This window comes from Schistocerca americana, chromosome 1 (assembly GCF_021461395.2).
Source record: "Schistocerca americana isolate TAMUIC-IGC-003095 chromosome 1, iqSchAmer2.1, whole genome shotgun sequence".
Lineage (NCBI taxonomy): Eukaryota > Metazoa > Arthropoda > Insecta > Orthoptera > Acrididae > Schistocerca > Schistocerca americana.
In genome coordinates, this window is record NC_060119.1 from 1179449592 (window position 1) to 1179473252 (window position 23661).

The window sequence follows — 23661 nt, forward strand, 5'->3', positions numbered from 1 at the left end:
TTGGCTTCGCATGATGTCACAGAAGCTCCAAAGATCTATAGAAAGAATGTTTCATTCCAACTCATCAAAATATATTGTTATCTTGCTTACCTTGGTTTTTGTGGATGCCACTAGGAATATTATTGATCATCATGGCTGCAGTACAATGGCTGAACTTTTCTGGAGTTACTTTCTATGTGTATACTTCCAGTTTTAACTAATGCACAATATAATGTGGTGATTTGTGACCATCTTTAATTTTTACAGAAGAACTAAAGAGGAGTACAGCAGAACAAGAGAGATTGAAAGAAGAAAATCAGAAGCTCAGTGATGAGTTAGGAGAAGCAAAAAGCCAGCTCCTTGTGGCAGGGTTTCACGTGGAAAGTGGGCAGCAGGCCGAGCGGAAATGCCAGGAAGAAATTGCTACATTACAGCAGTTGGTACATGGTAATAATTGTCCTTATACAACACAGTTTGTTATTCATTTGTATTTGTTTTTGCTTATCCAGGTAACCCTTATGCAACTAATCAGTACAAAAGTTGCATAACCATCAAATAAAACAAAACTTACCTCTTATTGCATTTTCTTGATTTTTCTTTAACTTTGTAGATGCAACGAGCTACTCTATTGCAGATATGTTGTGTGTCAGAGAAAGATGCTTTTCCTTGGATTTCACACGTTACCAGTCCATCACGTTCCACCACTCTGATTTCATTGTCATCGTCTTGACATGTTTACTATCACTTCTGTGAGAAAGCTCCCTCTCATAATTTTTTCGCACCTGTATTTGTTCTGTTGCACATTCCCTTTGCAAACATGCAGCAGACCTCACTGTAGTGTGAAATTATCATTACCCAATCTGTGTGGTTTACAGATTTCATGCATCATCTCCGTTTAGTCTGAAAAACAATCCTAAAAATACCAGAGAATGGTTTCTTCTCATTTCAAAACATTATTCTGCTCTGAAATGCCAGGTCTTCTATTTCCTTTTCATGCAGTGAGATGAAGCCCATCCTACACAGTTTACTTTCATTATTGGTGAGCGTACTTGTTACTGCATACTCAGCTTTTGCGTCATCCCAGTGAGACCCTATGGCCATTGTCAGTCAGTTTCCTTTCCATTGTATTTACAAAGTTGTAACAGTCCCATCTGCCAATATATTCGTTTGGATCAACATACTGCTGCAGTTGCCTTATTGGTGATACATACTGTATCATCATGAGATGACCGAATTTGATATCAGTTAAATACAACTATATTCATTGTCTAAGACTATTAAAAAAAGGGCACTTTTTTATGAATAACCTTCTAGGCTATTGAAGTTGTCCATCATTTGTCCAGTATGTAGCTAGTGTGTGGCAGAACGAACAACAACTTATATATGTAATAACAGTAAATTGTTTTAATGTCATTTAACAGATATGTGTATATAATTTCGCAGGCTTCCATGGTCAGTCACTTCAGATATGTTTTCTGAGTATTGTACTGTGTCGTAATATTGAAAACTATGCTGGAGAAACCATTGTTCCAGCCATAATTACAGTGGCCTTCTTCTTGGTATACTGATGACCCAGAAGAGGACCACAGTAACCGTGGCCAAAACATTGGTTTCTCCAGCAGAGTTTTTTACATTATGACATGGTACGATACTCGGAAAACTTTTATATCAGTTGAATACGTATGCTTTTGTGAAGCCTGTACAAAATTGTTTTGTATGGTGGTTACTTTCTCAGCACAGTCACTCCTTTACATGTTGCTAGAGAGTCTGACATCATAATAATTAATCATAGTGCTACAAAATTTGCAGGTGAGGAGACCAAGTAGGATCATCATTTGTGATTCAGGTGCCCACACCATTGTTGTTTTATGCAACCTGCAATGCTACAGCTGGCCTTCATAAAACAAGTGAGATTTTCATATTCTCTCTCTCACTATGTGCAAAATATTACTCCTACAGAAAAAATGAACAGGATTTTTGTAGGAAATTTAATGTAGTTAAATTTTGAAATAAGTTTTTAATAGAGTCATCTTGGGGTTGAAGCGCTTTTCTTCCGTGTTTGCTTTAACAATACATATGTTTTTGGATAGGGTCTGCCTTTAGCAAAACACAATTTTGTTTTTTAACCCAAACATGTTCCACTGAACACGCTTTATCTTTAACAGATGAAAAATAAAAGTCCACTGAAGATGCTGGAACTGCAGTGAAACATGTTTGGATTAAAAAACAAGATTTTGTTTTGCTAAAGGCAGACCCTATCCAAAAACATGTATTTTTGATAGAGGCTGTAGTATTAGTCATTCAAGAAAAATGTACAAAAGTGACCTTCAAACACGCCCCCACTCCCACAATCAGCCCCCACTCATTCCCTCGTACTACTGTGCAAAATATTTGACTACATGAATTATCTCCAACATTTGACTTTGTTTGGTCTTCATTGACTGGCATTATAACCCCACCAGCTTACGAGGGAATGGTCCAATAAGACATGTCGAAACTTACTCTGAAATTTTTTACGCAGGAAGAAGACAACAACAGAAATGCACTGTCAAAATTTTAGCTGCTAAGAGGCACTGCAAGTGTTTTGTAAAATATGTTGAAGTTGACACATTTTTGCCACATGAAGATCAGCTTATAACAGCAGTTTATACAGCCCTGCCCACCTAGCCCACAACTCGGTGAATCACTCGTGCAGTGCCTCGTAGTGGAATTATCTGGAGTTCACAGACACTAATTTTAACCATCTAAACCATGGTTTACAATGGAACAAATGTAAGTGAACATGTGTGAATGAGCATTTGTGGAAAATTCGCTACCATTTGCTTGTATATGGATAGAATCGTTAAACTAGAGGGAATGGAAGAGAACACGAGATAGCAAACATTGCCTATGAACGCTGTGTTATTACTTTTAGTTTCTAGAGCTAATATTTGGTATACAGGATAGAACTGTATCTTGTTAGGGCCACAATACAAAACTTTGCTATTATTTTGCATGGCGAGCACACTGTTGTTGATGGAGTATGCAAAATAGCGCAGGGAAGGAAGAATTTGTCTCAATTTCTATGTAAGCATGACATGCATGGAGATCCTTAGCACTGGTCCAAAAATGTCCTTGTATGTCAGCTGCCATTTTTCCCTGGCTTCTCATTACCATTGAGGGGAAATTTATAAAGAGAACACTAACTACCGACGTCGAACGTCATCTCAAGAGGTGACACAGCTAGCATTTCCACTACGTGTGTAGGGTCTAATAGTCATACTCCTTTTTTTTTTTACAAAAATGGTCTAGTGGCAAAGCACACGCTTCTTGATTCAGAGAGTGTGGGATTAAATCCCATTTAGACCACAACTTTTTCACAATGATTTTTAACCAAGCATTCACTTCTCACAGATATTGGAGTGGCCACGAAAGATATGTGGTTCAGATTCCACGTTAAATGGCAGGTCTCCATTTTCTGATTAGGTAACTGGGGAAGGTTAGGGACACAAAAATAGCTGTGGTGGTGTCCAGTTGACAGATGTGCGAGAGGCATACGGTGTACACCAGACAGAATTCTCTTTTGCTCATGCGTGTTGGCTCCGGTGAAAACCTGGCTTAAACTATACAAACATTTTTTTGAATAACTTCATATCGACAGTTCAATTCTTGCACATGTAATTCTGATAAAAGTGGCTAGCAGAGAAAATAAAATTATGGCAGTGTCTGATGTCACAGACCATGTCCATCAATGAGGACTTGTAATTTGTTGAAATGAAATGTGTCTTGGCAGTACTATAATTCCTGTAGGCCATTCCTTGTAATTAGGTTTGAATGTTGTACATTTGACTAGCAGTGAAACAATTATTTGTTTATTCCCTGTAGTCATCACAAAAATGCAAACATTTGTCTTGTACCACCTTACTTCGCAGTAACCACCAGTTTTATTTAGACAGAACTGAGATGGAGTCAGAAATGGTCCCGGCCATCGTTCTATGTATTGGGCTGCGTACCAGGCATACTTGATCAAATTCATAAAGCATGGTGAAGAAAACTGGTAATGCACAAATGACTGGAGCTTAAGAATACTGTCCTGCTGACGAACCTGAAATAAGAGAGAGGTATTGGAAATCATGTTATCTGATAATTTCTTGAAAAATGCTTTCCACTGTTGAAAAAATTCTTTATCGAGAGGTTGAATTGCAGTAGTAGTTCCAGGCAGAATCCACATTACATCTACAGATTTTTCGTCGTCCTCCACAGAAACGGAGTCATCGTTATGTCCAGACCATGTATCCAACAAAAGCAATGAATTAGTTTCTGCAGCTGGTAGGAATATGTTTTGAAAGAAATGTTGAAAATTATTCTTTCCCATTTTTCCAGATTTTGATACGTCAATTAAAAGATTTTTGCAACTCATCATCATCATCATCATCATCATCATCATGGACAGTTTCCAGCCTCTGACTGGGTTTGTTTGGAACATAAGCCTCTCCATTGTCTTCTGTCTTGCCACCACAAGATTTATGCAACTAGACAGCCCATTTTCTGTTTTTGGTCCTAATTTGCCTTGCAGTTCTTGAAGACAGATGTACAGCTGCGGAAACAGTAAACCACTCGTACTTATCACTGGCATTATCGTATATGAATGTGTCACTGCATTCATTGATTGGGCAACTGACTCCGTCTTTTTTTTTACCCCGAAATGATGAAGTGTCGTTTGCGCGCAGTTCTTTCATGAAACCTGACTGATCAGCGTTATAAACAGCAGTTGCAGGGATAACGGCAAGTTTAGTCTTTATGTCAGCTATGAATTTCTCTATAGCATTGTCTTTCACTGGCAACTACTATACACGTTTACATGACATAAACTTGATAATTTTGCGACTTCCTATTCTTTGTAATTTCTTGAACCTGTGTAGCTAGGTCGATGAAGCCTGGAAATTAACAATGTTAATATCAGATACAATTCGGAGGGCCCAGTGTCATAGATCTCCATCAGTATTGGTGCATAACCTCTCACAAGCAGTTCATATGGTTTTGTGTTTCTGTTTGGCACATATTTCTTACGTCACATAATTCGTTTTTCCATTTTTACAGTTCAGGCTCCGATTTTACAAAATGAAAATGCCTTTGCATGCTGCATAACTTCAAGTGTTTTCCCCCTCCTTTGTTTAACCAATATTTCACTGCCTTTTCTTTCCTGCTGAAAGCTGTTGCAGTACTCTTCTTCTTTCTTCTTCTTCTTTTTTTTTTTTTTTTTCTCTTGGAAGGGATTCTTCTTCAGAACTGCTACTGGCACAAATGACATTGTCCGAACCATGATTCATGGAATTGTCACAATTATTTCCTATTTCTTCTAATGTATCCACAATTTCAAACGAAATGTCTATATCATTCGAATGAATGTGAAGGAAATCAACTAACAAATGACACATACGTACGTCCTCGGGAGAAGCAGATGATTTCAGCTGGAAACCATGTTCTTCTTATTTCGTTATTGCTAAATTGAGAACATTAATTGGATTCCACATTACTGTGAAACTGGAAGAAAAAGGGTACTGTTAGCAGGCATGCCTTATGAAAGCACAATAAATATTAATTCAGCTTTATTTTGTATTGTCAATACTTAACAATACTGCAAAAAGCAACTGGTAATTTGTAATAGATGTTACTTGAGTGACTAATTCGAGAGAATAATAACTGTGTACAGTAGTGTCGAGAAACTATCAACGAACAGTAACGTGAAACGTTTTTTACAAGTTATGATTGGATTGTGTCATGTTTCATTACTACCGCCGCCTGGTGCGCTAAGAATTTGGGAATTTTCATTTATTTTTTGTAATACTTGCAGGGCCTCTCAGCAGTTAAAATTTTGACAGTAGAGTTCTTTCGTTGTCTTCTTCCTGTGTAAAAAAATTTCAGAGTAGGTTTCGACATGTCGTATTGGATCATTTCCTTGTTAGTCGAGTGCTTACAAATTGTGAAATTGACGTTTGTGTAAATCTTACTTAATAGCTTTGTGAATTTTAACAGCATAAAAGAAACAATTGTATTGTTATATTTATCAGGCCTTCTGGCTACAAAATTCCTAATCTTGTAAGTGTTGACTTTGGATCAGATTGTCAATGTAATTAGTTTTAGTGCAATATTTACAAAAGCTGTTTTTCTTTCATTACACTCATGGACACATTTAAATTAATAACATTAACAAAGTAGCTGACTGTGCTGGTGGTGAAATAGTCCAGTCAGTAGAGACCAAAAAAGGTCAAATATTGGAACCAGTTTGTGTACTCTGAAATTTTTGTACAGTGGTTGGAGGGAGTGTCACCAACAACATACTAGAAATCCTGAAGGGTGAGGGGTGAATGTGGGGTGGAGGTGCGTTTGAAGGTCACTTTTGTATGTTTTTCTCAAATAACTTGAAAGCTGTGGCCTCCAGAGAAAACGTATCCCACCATAAAATTTAACTACGTTAAATTGCCTAAAAAAAAAAAAAAAAAAAAAAAAAAAGGTCCTGCTCATTATTTCTGTGGGAATAATAGTTTGCATATAGCAAGTGAGATACTATGACAATCTCACATGCAGTTTATGAAGGCCAACTCTAAAATTGCGGGTTGTATAAAATGACAATGGTTGGAGCAGCTGAGACACTCTGTATGACATACCTTGTCATTGATGTTTGCATTGTATGGAGTGTTGCACTGTCAGTGTGGCATTGGTGCTTTCAAGAAGAAGATATTAATTGATAATTTTCATTTAATATTGGAATCTAGTGTAAGAGCATGCCTGTTGGCATCTTAAGAAGGTAGTCCTGAAATGCCAAATGAACAAAGTCCACCCCATACTGTGAACTTCCTGGTTTGGTAAGAGTGGCTTTTCTTCAGTTCAGTTACTAACATTTTTGTTATTGTCCCAATTGTGCGAGTGAACATTGCCATCATCTGCTGTTATCAAGTTTGGAAAAAAATTATTGTTATTACTGTTCATTACCAATTAAATGGTGCAGAATTACACCCTTATTTAAATCACTTGATAGTAAAGTTCAATAATTTGAATGGATGAACCAGTCATTTCATATGTAACTCTCTAATGTTAATACATAATGCTACAGATTGTCATCGACGAGGTGGTTGGGGACTGCTATATTCTGACTACTGTGCTTTGGTCTGTATTGGTCAAAATCATGTCTGCATACCACTTGCATTTGGTGGCAATATCAATCTTGTAGTCAGTTTTGGCATGCCCTGTACTATTCTTGAAGTACATACTTGTAGAAGGCATGCAAAATAGGCATCTATGGTTACCATGACATCTTCACATTCTTGTATAAATGTATATGTGGAAAGTAGAAAATACCAAATCTGGTGAATAGGGTGGATATTTAATGCTCTGTAGTGTCTCTGTTGTCAACATGTGTTTTTGGGCAGATGCATTATCCTGAAAAAAGATGCCACTCTTTATGTTGTAAACTCTGGCCGTAATCTTTACAGTAGCTGAAATAGACTTAACACTTTTTAGTGTAGCACCCTGCTGCTACTTTGATGCCATTTGATTTCTGTTCTAAAATTATGGAGCACAAATTAATAGTCACAATCAGTTAGCTTTTTTTAAAAATAAAACAGTGTAAACATAGCTGAGAAATTTGGTTTTGCTTGTGGTCAGAATTCAACAAGTATGGCACTCATTTTGCACAAGGCTTTACTGTAGTTAATTTGCTATCAAAAAGGTACAATATTCTTTCTTCTAATATGCATAAGGAGTCGGTTATTTAATACTCCTTTAATTGCTGAACGTACATTGCAATGCTGGGTGAGTGCATGAGGTGTGCTTGATTTGTGCGGGTGCGCGTGCGCTTGCACAGGTGCTTGTGCTTGCGCGTGCGCGTGAGAGAGGCCTGTGGCTGAAAGCTTAATGTGAGTACCTTTTAATTGTGCCTGTCTGCAACTTGATGTGTCTTCCTTACGGTGAGTAGCAATCTACATTGTCGATATTCCTACCTGGAGTTTCCATTGTTTGATTAAGGGAAGTATTGCATATTTGAAAATATACAACGTGTCCCAAGAGGAATGGTCAACATTCAGGAACAACCATTCGAAGGAAAAGTCTAGTAAAAATGGGTTCTAGAGTGATGAGCACTCATTCATCTTCGCTACTGTGGAACAAATCTCTTCTACTGAACAAATGCTCATAACTTGTAAGGCATACATTTTAGAGCGAGAGTTTAATAGACAAGTTTTTTATTGTGCTGGCCCATAATACCTCCTGCAGTGGAAGATATTTTTGCTTCACAGTATCGAAGATGAAGTTGTCTTCATAGCTACTAAGGTACGCATTTTAGAGCCCATGTTTACTAGACTTTTTTGCTTTGAATGATCATTCCTGTCATATCCCTAAATATTGACCAATCCTCCTCGGGCACCATATATACAGATTCCTGAAGAGTAAAAATTCAATTGCAGATTCCTTCTAACATTCCCTTGGATATAGACAGTCCAAGAATTTTATAACAGTACAATATTCAGGTTTATCCATTTGAGTACCATTACACATAAATTTTGCAAGGAAAAAGATTCCATAGATCAAGTTGTTATGTAACTTTTGTTATTGTGCAGTGTAGAGCAACATAACAAAAATAAAATTCCGTTAATACCAATGCCATCCTCAAACAAAGCTGTATGCAGTAGCCACCAGAAAGATAGCGGGAGGCGCACATCGGCACGGCATGTCACGGACGGTAATTGCCGCAAGTAGAGTCCCGTCCACCAGAGGGCACGCGAGAATTCAGCCGCGACCTCTGCTGGTGGAACAACAACAACTCGGGCAGCACGGGCCGTGCCCAGTCAGTTCACATCGGGCATGCCTAGGAGACAGTTCCCAGTCTACGCTATGTGAAGTGCGACGGAAAACGTGAACCGTGTTACTACACAATTGGCGACGAGTAGGGTCGTTCTTTCGCGTGTTGCGTCATTGTTCCGGTTTCGCAGCTTATCCACGGCGTGGAGGATTTAGTGGGGGTTTTGGTTTAGCAGCAGACGGAGCTCATGGCAACCACGAAACAAGTGCTTCCGGCGTTGCTTTCCACGCAGTCTGCTCCAGCGCCGTTCCCTCCTCCCTTTGCCCCGTATGACGAGACGACGGAGGATTGGGACGCATATGAACATCGTCTTCGGCAGCATTTCCAGGCGTTTCATGTTGCTGATGCGGAGGTATGTCGTGCTCTCTTCTTGTCTTGGATATCTCCCTCGCTGTATCAAGTTTTGCGGCAGCTAGCGCCGTTTCAGGAACACTTGTCCTTGTCTTTTGACGCATTGTGTTCATTGCTGTCCTCAAATGATCGCCGCCGCACGCATGTTGTGGGGCTAGGGTCGAGTTCTATCAATGCAAGAAGCAGCCACATCAGTCTTACCGGGCGTGGGCCGCTACGCTGCACGGTCTTAGTTGCAAGTGTCATTTTGTCACGGAGCAGTCGCGAGAGTCGTATGCCCACGTTATGGTGCGCGACGTCATTGTTCGTTCGGCCCCTGATAGGGAGGCCCGGCAACAGGCCCTGCTGTTAGAAGACCCTTCCTTTGAAGAAGTCTTGTCCATTGCGCAATCGTGTGAAGTCTCTCATGCCACAGGTCAACAGTTGGAAGCGTGGTGCGACGTCGCGGCGGTTCAGGGCGGCATGGCCGCGTCCACTGCGCTCCCGCACGGCGCGTAAACAGAGTTCCGGCCGCCGGCCCCTGTTACCGTCCTGTGCGTCATGCTATATGCATCATGATCGGTCAGAGTGCCCCCAGCGTTGGGCCGTTTGTCGCAAATGTAATAAAAAAGGACACATTGCTAAAGTTTGCCGTTTAGCCTCAAACGAATTGAAGGAAGCAGGTACAGAGGACATGGACGTTGACATTCAGGAAATTTCATCGGGCCAGGCTCCTGACGCATCGGCACACAAACTCTTTATCGAGGTGTCGGTTTGGTTGCGCCGATTACAACTGCAAGTAGATGCGAGTGTGGCAGTTTCTTTGTTGAATGCACACACTTACTCCGACCTTGGGTCGCCCCCTGTTGGTGCCAGTTTACCGGCGTCTACGCGGTTATGGTAAACAGTTCATTCCCCTACTGTGTCAATTCACTATTGATGTGACTTACAAATCAGTCACTCGGCCTATTACTTTTATTGTTGGCTTGGATGCCTTTCAAGCTTTTGGTTTTTCTATCGCTGACACCATACAGTTGGTCTCAGAGGACTTTCCCTATCAATCATTGGAATCTTTGATCTCTGACTTTCCGGATATCTTTGAGGAGGGCCTGGTGCGTGTTTAAGACTTTGTAGCTCACTTAACATTGAAGGCGTCGGTTCGCCCGTGTTTTTTACGCGTGAGGCAGATCCCCTTGGCTCTCCGCCCTCGGGTAAAAGAAGAGCTAGACCGGTTGACAGCCCTCGGGGTCGTTCTTCGCATTTCTTGTAGTGAGTGGGCTTCACCCCTCGTTATTGTTAGGAAACCTTCGGGAAAAATACGTCTTTGTGGCGATTTCAAGGCCACCATTAATTCCCAATTGGTGGTGGACACCTATTCTTTGCCTCGTGCCGATGAGTTGTTCTCCGCCGTGGTGGGAGGCCAATATTTTTCGAAAATCGATCCTTCGGAGGCTTATCAGATACCACTTGATGAGGACTCCAAACAGCTGGCAGCTGTCAACACCCCGTTTCGCCTTTACGAATACCAGCGGTTGGCCTTCGGAATATCCAGTGCCCCAGCGATATTCCAGCGTTATCTTGAGCACGTCACGTCGACAATACCTCATTGTATTAATTACCTGGACGACGACATTGTCACAGGCCGCAGCACAAAGGAACACTTGCACAACCTTCGCACCCTCTTTCTCAAATTCAGGTCCGTGGGCTTGCGTTGCAACCTGCGTAAGTCAAACTTCTTCCAACCGTCCATTGAGTATGTGGGCTACATCATCTCTCGGCATGGCGTCCAGCCACTAAGAAGTTTGGTCCAAGGTATCGTCGACCTTCCGCGGCCCGCTTTGCTTAAGGAGTTACAAGCTTTTTAGGCAAGATTGCCTATTACCACCGGTTCATTCCCAGGGCTCCCACCATAGCCCGCCCCCTGTACTGCCTTCTGTGCAAGGGTGTTCCTTTTGATTGGTCGCCTGCATGCGAGCGAGTGTTCACCTCATTGAAGGGCCTCCTCATGTCAGTGCCTTGTTTGGCTACTTTTGACCCCCATAAGCCGTTGGTCCTGGCTACAGATGCTTCGCAGTATGGGGTGGGGGCGGTCCTGGCCCATCGCAACACTGATGGTTCCGAGCAGCCACTGTCATTTGTGTCTAAAACTCTTAGTCCCGCGCAGGCCCATTACTCCCAGGTGGAAAAAGAGGCTTTGGCCATTGTCTACGCTGTTACCAAGTTTCACCCTTTCTTGTATGTCATGAAGTTTCAGTTAATCACTGACCGTAAGCCGTTAATATCGCTATTTGGCCCCGCCTCTCAGATTCCAGATAGGGCGGCCCACAGACTACAGCGCTGGGCCTTGTTCCTCTCTAAGTACCATTATGACATTCATTTTCGCCCTACCGGACAGCATGCCAACGCAGACACTCTTTCCCGTCTTCCGGTGGGCCCGGATCCTAAGTTCGATCGAGAGGAGATTATGTGTTTTCATTTGGATGTGGCATCCCGCCAAGCGGTTGATGGCTTCCCGATCACTAGTTCTAGAGTTGCCAGGGAAACTGCAGCTGACCCGGTTCTCCGGCAAGTAGTTCGCCTCATTCAGCAGGGGTGGTCATCCCGACCTCCAGGCCGGGCCTCGGACCCTCTTCGTAATTATTTTGTTCTACGAGACCGCCTCTCCGTCCTGGAAGGAGTTCTCCTTCTGGCTAGTGATGATACAGCTCCTCGCGTGGTTGTTCCTGCAAGTTTGCGAAGGGAAGTCCTCATGTTATTACATGAGGGGGCACTGGGGTGTTTCCCGTACTAAAACCTTGGCTCGCAGCCATGTGTACTGGCCCGGTATTGACAGAGAAATTGAGCACTTGGTGGCCGCCTGTTCCCAGTGTGCGAGCCAACAGGAATCTCCCAGGTCAGCGTTCTCTTCATGACCGCCTGCAACCCTGGCATGGGAACGTGTTCACATCGATTTTGCGGGCCCGTTTCTCAATGGCTTTTGGCTCATTGTCATTGATGCTTATTCCCAATTCCCGTATGTGGTTCGCTGCTCCTCAACCACTTCAGAAGTTACAATCCAGGCACTAGCAAAAATCTTTTCTGTGGAAGGTCTGCCATTCACCCTGGTCTTGGACCATGGACCTCAGTTCATTTTGCAGACCTTCCAGGATTTTTGTAGGCGCTTCGGTATTCGGCACGTTTGCTCTCCCCACTTTCATCCACAATCGAATGGGGAAGCCAAGCACATGGTGCGTACATTTAAGACGCAGATGAAAAAGTATGTGCACGAATTTCCTGTGGAGGAGGCGTTGACATTTTTCCTGACGGCATACCGGACCACACCAATGGGAGAACGCAGCCCTGCAAAGCTCCTCCACGGGCGCCAACCTATGACTCTGCTGCACCTCGTCCGGCCTGGTCCTCGCCAGTCTTTGCAAAATGGAGTACCCGGCTTTCCACCGGGTATGTCGGTCTGGGCACGTGGGTTTGGTCGTAATCCACGTTGGATACTGTCGGTGGTCTTGCGCTGCAATGGCCGCTGGCTCTATACCTTGCAGGCGGGGGACCGGGAGGTACGTCGTCACCAAAATCAGCTATGTTCATGTTTGGGCACCCAAACTCCGACCCCTCGGGCCCGCCTTCTCCATTGCCGGCACCCTTGTTGGTTTCTCAGAGGACGCTACCGCCCCTCCCCCCTGTGACTGCCACACTGCAATGGTTCTCAGCCTTGGCAGCCTCCAGCAGCTCCAGCACCAGCATCGCCATCGTTAGAGATGCCGCAACAAGAGCCGGCCCCCCTCGCAGGTCCGGTTTCTCAGGAGGCTGGTTCACCTGTGGTCGTCCCTTCCCCATCGTCCCCGCCACAGGGGCTTGCCCCTCCCAAGGTGGACACGGATCCAGAGTTCGACGGCTTGTCTCCCGCTCTGTCCCGGGCTCTGGTGGTGGGACGACGTGGGCCTCTTCGTGTGGGTCACTTCCAGCCTTATTCGAAGGTTATGGCTCGAGGGTTGGCAGATCCCCTCGACTCCAGCCTTCTGAAGGATGTGGAGGTCATCGCTCCTGCAAGACGCTCCACCTCCCGACGCAGTGGATCACGGTGGCTTCACTCCCCGAAGGAGGAGTGCAGAAAGATAGCGGGAGGCGCACATCGGCACGGCATGTCACGGACGGTAATTGCCGCAAGTAGAGTCCCGTCCACCAGAGGGCACGCGAGAATTCGGCCGCGACCTCTGCCGGTGGAACGACAACAACAACTCAGGCAGCACGGGCCGTGCCCAGTCAGTTCACATCGGGCATGCCTAGGAGACAGTTCCCGGTCTATGCTATGTGAAGTGCGACGGAAATCATGAACCATGTTACTACACTGTAGTATTTTTATCAACTCTTGTAAACTGCCACACAGCTGGAGTGTTAGTCATTGCTGCATGTAACCCACTACAGTTACTGGGATATTATTACTTCATTCACTGTGGCAAATATATTGTCTTCCTTTTTTTCGTTTTTAAAATTTTGGTGTTGATATAAGTTAGTCAGGTGGAACTTCTACACATCATGTGTTCAGCTAACAGTCCAAGATTAGCACTGTGAGCCTAATTGGAATTCAGACTGAATTTTCGTCTTTCACAGAAACATTACTAACAAACCGCTACAACTGTACTGATGCAAATTACTATTCCGTGACGGATCATCGTGTTGCCAAAAATAGCCTTGTCTGTTGACATAATAAATATGTATTAGAAAAGCTGTGGTGGTTTTGTATTAATGTTACCAAGAAGAGTTGTGGAGCTCAAGATGATCAAGATTATTTCACAAGAATGTTACGAGTACCAGCTCAACTGCAAAACTATGCTCCGAAACCAGATTTACAGCTTGTTTACCAGTACACCTCTCCGCTCATTCATCTAACCATTTCTGTTGTTGTAATTTTTAGTTCACACCTTTTTCTTTTACATGGTTGTTTCGCCTCTTCTTTTCATCTTTTTCTTGCTAACTATTTGAGAGCAATTGTCTGCATATCATTCTCTCTTTTTCCTGCGTGATGACTTTTAGTGTCTATGTACAGTGTACTTCACAATTCTCCTAACAGGTTTTTAAGGGTTGTTGTTGGTGGTGGGGGGTGGGGGAGGGGGGCTTAATAGATAAAGTTTTTATGAGGAACCCATGTCTGGAAATGTCATTTGCATGTAAAAATTTGAAGATAGGATTACTTTTAACTCTCCCACTGTGCATACCATATGCACACAGTGGAGACATTGACTCTGACCTGTGTGCTTCACAGGAACCCATGGCATGGGCAGTGTTTTGAGTATTCATCATTAGGTTCTCTTCTATGTAACAGAGGACACCCCCTTCAAAGTGGCTTGTCCGTAAAGCTCCACAGTCAGCCCTCCTAGTTGTGGATACCAGCTTCTCACAATGGATTTTTAGTCAGTTGAAAATGGTATATGTTGGCATAACTGCCACAGGGACCGACGATGCCCTCTTATCAGTTTGTTTGTGTACTGTGAAGTGAGAGATTCAGAAGCAATCCTATCCTCAAACTTATTTCTCATCCAAATGGTAAGTTTGTGGGCATGGGTTTCTTGACAAAACTTAATATGCTACACTGTCGGAAAAGAAAATTTAGTACATGTGGATAGATGACGTTGGTCTTGATCCGATGACAGCATATGCCACCTGAAGGAATAGTGGGTGTACTGATAATGATTTCAAACAATGGAAAATCCAGAATGGAATGTAACAATATTATGAGATGGAAAGTTGCCACTCACCAAATAGCAGAGATACTGAGTCGCAGATGGGCACAACAAAAAGATTTTCGCACTTAAAGCTTTTGGCCAATGGCCTTTGTCAACAATACACACACATATGCGCACGCGCACACACGCGCGCGCACACACACACACACACACACACACACACACACACACACACACACACACACACACACACACACACACACACCCGCGCGCGCGCGCACACACACACAGCTGGTCTGACATACTCTGTACACTCAAACAATGCAAAATTCAAAATGCAATAATGACAATATTATGAAAAGGATAGTTGCTGCTCACCATATAGTGGAGATGCTTAGTCATGGACAAGCACAATAAAAAGACTGTCGAACAAAGCTTTTGGGCAAACAGGCCTTCATCAGAATACACACACACACACACACACACACACACACACACACACACACACACACACAAAAGCACCACAGACCCTGCCTGCTAAGACCAGAGTCAGTCTTCGTTTGACAGTCTTTTTGTTGTGCCCATCTGCAACTCGGCATCTCTGCTGTATGATGAGTAACAATGATCTTTTTCATAATGTTGTCATATTGTGTACACTCATATTTCATTCATTAGGAGGCTGTTTGGAACTTGGCATCAATATGCGTGCCAGTACCTACTTCCTTCTGGACAAGCAGAGCAAACTGGGTTTCACATGATTGGTGTTTGCAGAATCCATGTTGATGATACCTGCAAAGGAGATGCCACAGTACATGAGCATGAAACAAGTTCCAAAATTCTTTATCTGTTTGATATCAGCAATACCATTAGTTATGTGCATCTGCTTGATAACCCTTTTTGAAAATGAAGATGAGCTGCACTTCCCCAATTACTAGGAATGCTTCATTCCTACTGTAACTTACAGTACATTGCTGCTACAAGAGGAATAAGTTCTTTCGTATAGTCTGTGGAATTGCATAGTCATCTCAACAGGTCCAATGGTCTTTCCTGTGTTGAGAGATTTCAGTTGATTTCCTATCCCTTGATCAACTTATTTCTGTGTATGTTGCGTTAATGTTCATATGAGAATTTAATGCAGGAAATGCAGTACAATATTCCTCGGTGAAACAGTTTTGTAAAAAGGAGTTCAGTATATCATCTTTCTGTCTGTCATCTTCCATTTTAATGGTCTCATGGTGTATGGACAGGTAACTTTGATCAGTTTACTGATTTAATGTAAGTCCAAAACTTATCAGGATTTTCTGTCATATAGGTAAATAGATATTACTTCATGTACGGTTTTCCTTTTTGGCAATTTTGGCTTCATTCAATTTTTATTTTCCTGTGAGGTTTTGGCTATGTCTAAATCTGCAGCAAAGCTTTTTTCTGCTTTCAGAGTACCTTTCTAACATGGCTGTTGAACCACAACAGGTCTTTCTCATCTCTTGTGACTTTGCTCGGCACCTGCCTGTCATAGGCATATTGTCCAATACTCTTCATATTTATGATTTTTGTAGTTTTCCCAGCATACTGAATATTCTATGAGGTTTCAGAATTGCAGCTGGATCATGTTGACTTCTTGCAACAATATTTTGGCTGGCAACTGTCCAGTGAAGACGGCTGGACCGTTGCCAGCCAAAGTATTGTTGCAAGAAGTCAAGATGATCCATCTGCAACCCTAAAACCTCGTAAAATACTCTTGATATTTGTGCATTATACTCAATATTTAAAATATTATGACATGGATAGATTGCTACTTGCTGGTAAGGTGACACGTTGAGTAGCAGACAGGCACAGCAAAAACACACACACACACACACACACACACACACACACACACACACACAGACAGACAGACAGACAGACAGACAGACACACACACACACACACACACACACACACAAATGCAAACACGTCATGCACACATGACTGCTGTCACTGTCTGCTTGGGCTAGAATACCTCAACATTTTTCAGTCTTCTATTCTGTTGGTGACCAGGAGATCTAAGCTGTTACTGCCCAAATTCAGTTTTTTGTTTATGTGCTCAAGACAATTTTCTAAGATGACCTTTACAATAATTCCATGATTCCCTGTCCCTATTTCCTGAGTCTGTCTCTGTTCTCCTCATAATGAATTCTAGGTATGATGAATTACGTGGTACTCGATCTTTAACTTTTGTCTCACTCAGCACCTCGCATTACATCTCAAACTGTTTTGTTTCCTGAACCTTTCAGTTTAAGTTGGTGGTATTATAGTGTCATAGCAGCAAAACACTCGACGTATATGGTAGACTACATTTTGTTAGATGATGATAGTTTGACCTTCATGATATAAAATTTGCACTTATGCACTCTCTACATATTGATATGTCAAATTTATATAACACTCGTATACTTACAGTTCAGGCACATTCACCTTCAACAGATCAGTTCAGAGATTATTCTGTTGACAGTTTCTTCTTAGCATGCCAACTGAGTAACAGTTTCACGCTGATGGGATGTCTTGCACCGTCCAGATGATGTGGGGAATTAATCAAAGGTTTCATCAGTTTGTAGCTAAGTTAACAAGTACAGCTGTGAGTGCTTCTCTTAATCTTGTGGTCTTTTATTTACATTGTTTTGAAAATTGAGTTTGTTTCTCCAGCTGTTTGCTCTGAATTTGTCTGGTTTTGAGTTTATTTTGTTTCTGATTCAGTCTCTGAATTCTACTGAGTGAGTGGTTTCCTTGTTTAGATGGTCCATTTTAGAGAAGTGATTTGCTTCCTGGTAATTTCCTAAATCCACAGGAGACAATTTGTTATTTCAACAAAGGAATTAGTAATCCTTTTGTCAGACACTGTCCACTCTAATCAGATACTGCATCTTTCTTCTCATCTCTCATCTAATTGCCTGTCAGAGTTACAGATTACTATGAATGCCTTCCTTTTTCGACTGCCATGCATGAAACGTCTCTATTCACTTCTTTAATATTTTATCAATGCCATTGGTAATTTAATGTGCCTAATGCCCAACCTCCTCACTGAGAAAAAGCTTGCATTCCACAGAATTAGCTTGCAAATAATATCCTAGTTCAAAAGAACAAAAAAAATCTATGTAATGTGTGTGTGTGTGTGTGTGTGTGTGTGTGTGTGTGTGTGTGTGTGTGTGTGTGTGTGTGTGTGTGTGTTTTGTAATATTTGTTATGTTATATTGAGATACAGTCGTTTGATTTTCACATTTTGTCCATCAGAAACCCAGGAGTATGAGAATGAGGTGAAGCAACTTCAGAAGATCAACAAAGATTTGGAGCAAGAGGTACATCAGTTACGTGCACAAGTGCAACAGCACCAAGGCACTTCAGACAGAAGTGGACGTGATTCACCTATACTTGCACCTAGCGTCATGCTTTCTGCAGTCACTAAAACACTGGCTCGTAAAGTTGTCAGTCAGTTAGGTGCTGATGCTTCCTCTGTGATTCAAGACAACAATCTTGAAGACAGTATGAGGAAGGTAAAAAAGTATGTACGTAACTTTTTATGTGCTTCATTTTTCAACTACCACACACCAGTTCCCAGGAGAGATGGTTGTAAATGTTACAGTACAGAAACTGGCATTTGGTATGAAAGCCGAAAGAATTTGGGGTGTCGTGTGTCTGTTAGTTCATGAAATACTGTTATTTGAAAATTGCGTGGTTAAGGCTAGATTTTTTTGTGACTGAGCCTACTGTCCTTCTCACTACCCTTATGTGAATATCCTTGTCCATATTTTTTTTTGTTTGGCACTTTATAATAAATTAGAAACAGTAGTATTTCCTAATCAGCAAACTGTTTCCATGGTGTAATTTCACCATTACATACACATGTCTGTGCTACAATTTTCCCAGTGCCGGTACTAATTTTCTATATATTGGCAAAACATTTCAGTAATGCAGAAGCTTTCTTAATTATACATTCATAATTATGAATTGCTTTGCAAATGTTTATATATAATTATTATTGCTTACATGTGCATGTCATGAAGAGGGTGAAATACTTGTTTTGTGAACTTGCCGTCTGCCACATAAAGAGAAAAGAGTATTAAGATTGTTCAATGTGAGAACTGTATATGAAGTGTTCATGACTGCAGTCATTTGAATAACATTTGCTGTATGCACTTGTCTTATGACTTGTCACACATATTGTACATCTGAGTTGCAGTTATAATGTCCATTATTTATAGGGTATAGTAGCCTAGAATGCACCATCCCAAACCCCCCATACTTAAGGGAATCCACTGAGTTGCTTTGTAAATGTTAAATAAGACAGTGACACACACACACACACACACACACACACACATACACACACACAAATATGCAGAAATGCATGTCAACATACACCTTGATATATTACCCAAAACAGTCAAGCACAGCTGTTTAGTTCTTGTTTGAGAACTATTATAGGAAAGTTGCAGGATGCAAACTAGGAATTGAAAGCAAGTAAGTTAATTGAACATCAGTACAAAGTTCAAGCTCCAGGAGGTTCACTTGAAGCACAGAAAATGGCAGTGGCTGAAATTGCCTGCCATGTTGCACAGGAGCTAGTGACGTAACAGATTATGCAGTACTGATCATGATAATAAGAGATACTGTTACTTGTGGATTTAATTGAAATTAAGAGATTATACATTATTGACTCGCAGCACTTAACAAGCACCCTCTAAAAACACACTAGAGAATTCGTTCCGTCATTCCCAGCATTTCAGATGTGGAAAAAAACACTTGAAGTCATGAGGTGAAGTTGGGGGGCAGAACAATAGTAAGAAATAGTTCAGTATTGCAGTCCTCACTTAGTGACTTTCTAATCACCTGACTGATACGCATGTGCACAATATCCAGATTTGGATTGAATCCAACTTTCAACAATTATTTTTGTTTTATTGCATTAATGTGTGTAGAAAAATCAGTAGAAAACACAAAATTAACAGAATGAACACAATTCATATGTTATATTTGGCTCTCAGAAGGACACAGCATGTGTTTTTTTACCACTTACTAGCCTTAATATCCTGTCCAAAGGCCTACTACTTCAGTGACCATCTGCATCCTGTGAAGAAGGGAGTCTATGAGGTTAGTAATCACACTTTCACATTCTGCCGCCTTCTTCCAGACTGCTCGAGTGACGTTCCGAAGCTAATTGTGGGTTCTTGCTGCAGGTAGGCCAGTTTTCTCACATTGTTCATTCAGTCTCTGCCCATAAGTTTCCAATGGGGCTGAGGTCTGGTGCAGGAGAAGGCCATTTGAGAAGAGGAATCTTATTCTGTTCAGGAAACCACTCCTGCACCACAGCTGACACATACAGACTGATCCTGCTGGAAACAGATTAATTCCTCAAGATACAGTTGTTACACTGATGAGATCATAACATTACATGTAATAACAGCATCAAGTCAGATAACTATCCCGTGGAGCATCCCAGGTCCACAGAAACACATCCAGCCTCAAATTGCCCAATAGGCATGGCTACAGTGAGATGACTAGTGAATATGTTTTGAGTTGAAATGGACACCATGCAGCTGATAGACCTAATACTGAAACATCGTTCACTGTGGAAAATACTGATACATCAAAATAAGATTACATTCTGCCAGCCACAATAAGTATTTTCCTCAGCAAATGCTAATGATTAGAGTCAACCATCATTGGGATTCCTCATGACTGCCACAAGTTTGCTTTGTAGTCCGGCCTCCCAAAGCCAGCAATGAACCTTGTTCTGCTACCTGGGAAATGCAGTAATATGTTTCATCTGCACCATATTTAAAAACTGATTTACCTGTGGTGTGTTTAATTGTTCATTATCCTTGTATGTAAGTATGAGGGGCTTCGTCCCGCTGTAGCCCTCAGTGGTCCACAGCAGTCCACCCACCCCACCGCTGCCCCATACCGAACCCAGGGTTATTGTGTGGTTCGGCCCCCAGTGGACCCCCCAGTAACATCTCATACCAGATGAGTGTAACCTCAAATGTTTGCGTGGTAGACTAATTATGGTGTACGCGTATGTGGAAATGGCGTTTGCGTAGCAATCGTCGACACAGTGTATCTGAGGTGGAATAAGGGGAATCGGCCCACATTCACCGAGGTAGATGGAAAACTGCCTTAAAAACCATCCACAGGCTGGCCGGCACACCGGACCTGAACACTAATCTGCCGGGTGAGTTCGTGCTGGTGACAGACACACCTTCCCACTTGGGAAGCAGCACGTTAGACCGCGCAGCTAGCCTGGCGGGCTTTCATTAGCCTTGACCGATGCCAGTGTCTAGTTCCCATAGCCCTATTGCATTCTCTAGTATCATGATAATGTTTTCTGCATTGTTGCCATACCATGCTCTAGTCTCAAACACTGTCAAAGCACCACCACAAGCACAAGGATGCTGTCATGAGTACCCTATTGACCATGAGGCACGGCTCATGAATAAACTGGATGGACTCAAATGTGAAGTGTTTAGGATATCTGATCTTGATCAGTGTACTGCAATTGTTATGCAGGGTGATCATTAATAAAACCAACAAACTGCAGGGATGGATTCCTCACTGAAAATGGAGGAAAAAAGATCCTGTGAACATGTGTCCAGAAATGCATTGTTGCCACAATAGATGATACTGACAAATTAAACTTCCTCTGATCATGTGCTGTGTGTTCCTTGTGTGTTGCAGGCTGTTTTATAGATTTAGCATACTGTAAACATCAGAATGGTCCGATATGTTGAGAAGAAGCAGAGGTGGTGTTTGTATACGGCCAAGCAGATGGAAAGAGTTGAGAGCCATCACAGCTATATCAAAACAAGTACCCTCACAGACACCAATCACGTCACACAAATTTTCAAGTCCTTTTTGGATGCTTATGTGATCATGGGTTCTTTGAGACAGATAAACATGCAGGGAGAAGGCAGACTGTGCATACACTAGATGTGGAGGACCGGGCTCTAGAGGATATTGAGATACACACTAGTACAAGCCAGGCAAGTGGACTGCCAACATGGTGTAAGCCAAAGTACGATTATGTGTATCTTGCGTGACAGCTGCTACCATCCCTGTCACCTGCAACAAGTAAAAGGGTTATCAGCAGCTGATTTCCCACCAAGGGAAGGATTTTGTCAATGGTTTTTTTGTACCAGACCATCACAATTACAGTATTTCTGTCATCAGTCCTATTTACCGACGAACCAACTTTTACCAGAACTGGCATCATCAGTCTGCATAATCGTCATCCGTGGGCTGCAGACAGTCGTTGGGGAATAATTGAGACATCTCATCAGCATCAGTGTGTGGGCAGGGATTCTTAGCGACCACGTACTTGGACCGTTTATTATTCCACAGTGCCTTGACGGAGGAACGAACTTTTACTTCTGCAGAATACTCTGCCTGGGTAGCTTGTGAATGTGCCTTTGGCAATACGATAGGTTCTGTGGTTTCTGCGTGATGGAGCACCACCAAACTTCCTCATTGCAGTTTGCTGACACCTCAAAATCCTCTTTGCCAGGTGTTGGATAGGACGCAGACACCCTGTAGCATGACCTGCTAGATCACCAAGTATTAAACCCAGTTGATTTTACCTCTTGGGGCATCTGAAAAGCGATATGTATTCTGAACCAGTTCCTGATGTGCAAACCCTTCAACAGCATGTTCACAGCACATGTGACACTATTCGGAGAGAGGCCAGAACATGCAGAAGAGTGCCCATGATGCGACTTGTGAACGCGTGCATTGCATCCCCTTTGAACACCTGTTGTGACATGGATGTGACGCAGCTCTGCACTGTGTCCCAGGATGATTTGTTGTCATTGTGTGAACACTGTCCATTTCCGGACACATGTTCATAGCACCTTTTTTCCTCCTTTTCCTGTCAGGAATCCGTCCTTGCAGTTTGTTGGATTTATAAATGTTCACCCTGTAGAACAAAAGATGTAACGATAGCTGTAACTCTCAATGTTAGACTCTTCGTCCGTGTAGCAGAATACAGCCATCACATATGCATGTGATTCTACAAGGCTGTTAAGCAGGCTAGTATCTGTAAAATATCCACAAAGGTTTTAAGGCACTAGACTTAAGGAAAATGCTGGGATGGTTCCTTTGAAAAGGACATAGTCGATTTTTTGTGTGTGCTTCTGCAATCTGTGATCTCACTCCATTCTAATCTATAATTGGGGTTGTTAAACCCAAATCTTACTTTCTTCAATGGTCTTTAAAAGATAGCTTCCAGTTTTTACACAATATTTCCTCTCTGGAAAAATCCACCCTCTCTGTGGTTAACCCATAACTGTTTTTTCCTTATTTACATCAGTTTGACAGTTTATCCAAACAAATTTGTGTAAAAATATCATGGAAACTTAAATCCATATGACCAAACTATTTGTTTCTGTGAAGCGTGATCAGTGAGGGATATTAATAGCTGATCCAGTATCATATACCTGAAATGAAGATTGTCGAAAAACGTAAAGTAATTCCATGTAGATTTGAATAAGATTTAAGAGTTTAGAATACTGTCAAAATGTTAACTGTAGGTGATTTGATTCATAAATTACATTGTGTAAAGTTCAGAGCAACAAGATTGTCAGAAGGAATCTATTTAGTCCTAGAAGGAAAATCAGTGTGAATAAAGGAAACGTTAAAAACATGTAGATAAAAGGACAACTTTTTAAGGGAGTGGCAAAACTTGGTATGGGAAACTAGTTGTACTAAGTGGTAGTAGCAAAAATGGAAAAAAATAACAAAATGAAACTCTAAAGTGAAAGTACTCTTAAATGTTATTATAGAATAATGTCAACAGAAAACTAAATGATACAT

General features: G+C 42.0%; 1 protein-coding gene across 2 annotated transcripts in view; it reads left to right on the top strand.

Moving 5' to 3' along the window:
* The window catches only part of LOC124619738 (rab GTPase-binding effector protein 1), a 193626-nt gene that overhangs the window by 59145 nt on the left and 110820 nt on the right, over nt 1-23661 (top strand). The window contains exons 3-4 of one of the 2 annotated variants that reach the window (XM_047146314.1): nt 247-426; nt 18091-18362. In XM_047146314.1, coding sequence (XP_047002270.1) covers nt 247-426; nt 18091-18362 — 452 coding nt within the window. The remainder of the gene's footprint in view (nt 1-246; nt 427-18090; nt 18363-23661) is intronic. The other variant, XM_047146324.1, reaches the window with a different exon arrangement.